Source organism: Propithecus coquereli, unplaced genomic scaffold (assembly GCF_000956105.1).
Source record: "Propithecus coquereli isolate 6110/MARCELLA unplaced genomic scaffold, Pcoq_1.0 Scaffold105, whole genome shotgun sequence".
Lineage (NCBI taxonomy): Eukaryota > Metazoa > Chordata > Mammalia > Primates > Indriidae > Propithecus > Propithecus coquereli.
The window spans coordinates 5,003,665-5,006,568 of NW_012134414.1; the positions used below are offsets into that span (position 1 = coordinate 5,003,665).

At 34.6% G+C, this 2,904-nt stretch overlaps 1 protein-coding gene across 1 annotated transcript in view; it reads right to left on the reverse strand.

Annotated features, from left to right (window-relative positions):
* Nucleotides 1–2,904, reverse strand: part of ALCAM (activated leukocyte cell adhesion molecule) — a 281,638-nt gene that overhangs the window by 63,811 nt on the left and 214,923 nt on the right. Inside the window, exon 2 of the mRNA XM_012646017.1 lies at nt 1,835–1,960. Within this exon, the coding sequence (XP_012501471.1) occupies nt 1,835–1,960 (126 nt within the window). The remainder of the gene's footprint in view (nt 1–1,834; nt 1,961–2,904) is intronic.

The window sequence follows — 2,904 nt, forward strand, 5'->3', positions numbered from 1 at the left end:
GTGATCTGGGAGAAACTATCCCTTGCCTCCTCCATGTTTGCTTCCTTTTATTTTTTTCCAAACCTTCGCCTTGTCTTTCAGGTGGTTACATTAAATTAAAGCATGTACACTATTTCTACAAATCAAGACTGACTTGAGAGCAGGTACGTATCTCATTAATTGATTGCTGAAGCTTTCTGCCTAACGATCAATTTGAAAATAGTCATTTTTGTTTGGTTTCCAGTACCACTGTGCCAGTTCAGTTTAGGTGAAAATTACTCCCTGGATTATAGTTAGAATGTTCTGTAATTGCAAGAGTTTTTCGCCACTTGATTCCATTTGCTTTGGCAGGAAATTTGATTCAACAGGTGAATTATGTGGTAATCTTCCAGGCCCTTGGAATTCGGGGAGTGCTGGCAGACTTTTTCCTCATAGGCCTTAACTTCAAATTTCCACCTTTATAGGAAACTGGAACTAGTTCAAAATTACCTTCAGGGAACTGGATAACAGGAAAAGAGTGCAGAGAAGTGCTGTGCTACTTCGCCAACCTTCCTTTCCTTTCATTTTCCAGTGACACAAGAATAGCGTGGTCAGGAGTTCACAACCTCGCAGACATAATAGCTCACATTGTCAAGCCACTATCACATGGCAAGTACTAGGTAAGTATTTTGATAGGAATTACTTCATGTAACCCTCACAAAACACCATAAGGAGAATATAATTATCTCATAGATGAGAAAATAGGGGTTAAATCATGTGTATAGAATCCCACAATGAGTATATGGTTGAACCTATTGGTCTGACTTTGGAATCCACATTTTAAAAGATTATGTTAGACCACCCCTTGAGTGCAAGTTTAAGCATATTTCATAGAGTGCATTCTTCAGAATGTTTGTTCTTGGAGATATCTGAGGAAAGAGTCGTGTGGCCAAATAAACCTAAGAAATGAATCAAACTATGGCCCTCAGATAATTCATAATGTATCTTAACAAATGAAAGGCTCTGAGAAGTGTTACAATAAAGAAACTTTTCATAATTTATTTGACCACCAAATTCTTTCCCTCTGCAAATATCTTTTTTAACATTTCAAGGATCTAGGGAGACTTTGCTATTGTGACCGGGGAAACACATATCTACCTGAAGCTTGCAAACTGCCATTAGTTTCTCGTAGTCCAGCAAATGGAAATTGTACCACACAGATACTTTTCAATAATTTTGGTAATTAAACTAAGACACTTTATCAGGCAAAGCTACCTAGCCATTCCACAAGCACCTACCAGGATCTCTACCCTCCATTCCAGACCCATCTGCACCTCCACACCTGAGAAAAATATGATTTTGCTATCTGCAAGAAATGTGGATCAAATTGACAATGTAAAATGTAAAAAAAAGCCCTACAACATCAACACGGTTTCAGGGCCAAACACTGCAAGCTAGCTCGTAATGATGATGACCAATTCCCAATGACTATCTGAGGGCTCTGGCTACTGATATATCCTGCCTTTACAATAGCCACAGCTAACAGAAAACCCGAGTAAGTGGAGAGAGGTTGTCATCTTCCACTGAGCTCTGTCCTATAATCTGCTGAATATATTCTGGAACTGTGCCTTTTTCTCTACCTCTAACGCTTAAGGTTGAATCTTTCAGACTAATATGATCTAAGAATTACGTGTTTGTTGGCCGTATTTTAAAATAGCATTTGTTATGTAAGACATGAATTATTTTTTGACATATTCGACACATTAATTTTACCTTCCTACATTTGTACCCACAGTTCGCTATTGCCATTAAGTGAATTTGAAATTCGCATTTACTTACGGAAAGAATTTTATTTAAAAACCCCAAGGCAATTAACCAAGTCCAAGGTAGGTCAAACTTACATATTTCCATTTGCCAAACATGAGATTCTGAGGTACATCGAGTCGGCAAGGCATAGTAATGGTATCTCCATATGCTGAATTTACAGTGTATAATCCGAGGCCTTTAGATAAAAGGAAAAAGAAGAGAGAAGGAGAGAGAGAGAGAATTTTAAGTGTTTTCTTGAAGTGACAAAGTAACTTAAATTCAAGATGTATGTCTTAATAAAGATTATCCATTATAGTTTCAATTTAAATGGCACACAAAAGATATGAGACTAGAACATATTTTCTATTTAAATATTAACAGATCTTATATAACTACTAAGTCGTTGAATAGCACACGATTCAAATTTATAGCCCCCCCGAATCTTACCAGGGAATAGAAAGGCAGCATATTCCAAAAGAACATAGTGGAATCTGAGGGTGGATTATCTTTTTCACTATATTTCATAGAAATGTGGAACTATACAAAGATTAATATGTTTAAAATTCTCAAGGCTAGCTCTAAATATATTCGTATTTTTAATTTGAAAATACTACCAAATTTATCTTCTGGAAAATTTTAAAAACTATTAAAAACTGAGAACTAATATATATTAGGCCACAATTGAATTTTATTTTACAAGGGGAAGATGAATATCAAGTGGTTTATTCTATAGTAGTATAAGTTAAAATACTAATTTTAATTTTGCACAAAATGTCAACAGGATAAGAATTTACAGTATGAACATTCTTCATAAACTGTTGTTTACAACGTGATTACCTGCATTTTGGAGAGACAATATAATTTAAATCACAATTTGTTAGTAGAGTACAAAAAACTTCCTGGTCTTATTTACATCTTTATTGAGAAACAAATATACATGATAAATAATTAAAATGTGGAAAAAATCAATTTTTGCGTGTGAATATAAAATGCTATTCAAATCTGTATGTATTCATGAGGGTTTAAAAAACCTCAGGCATTTAAGTTGGCATTATTACTCAGGAAACCTCTCAGATTTTTAAACCTTATTTTGTTTTCAATAATCCTTGACCTTTAGAACTTTTACAATTAAATATCTAC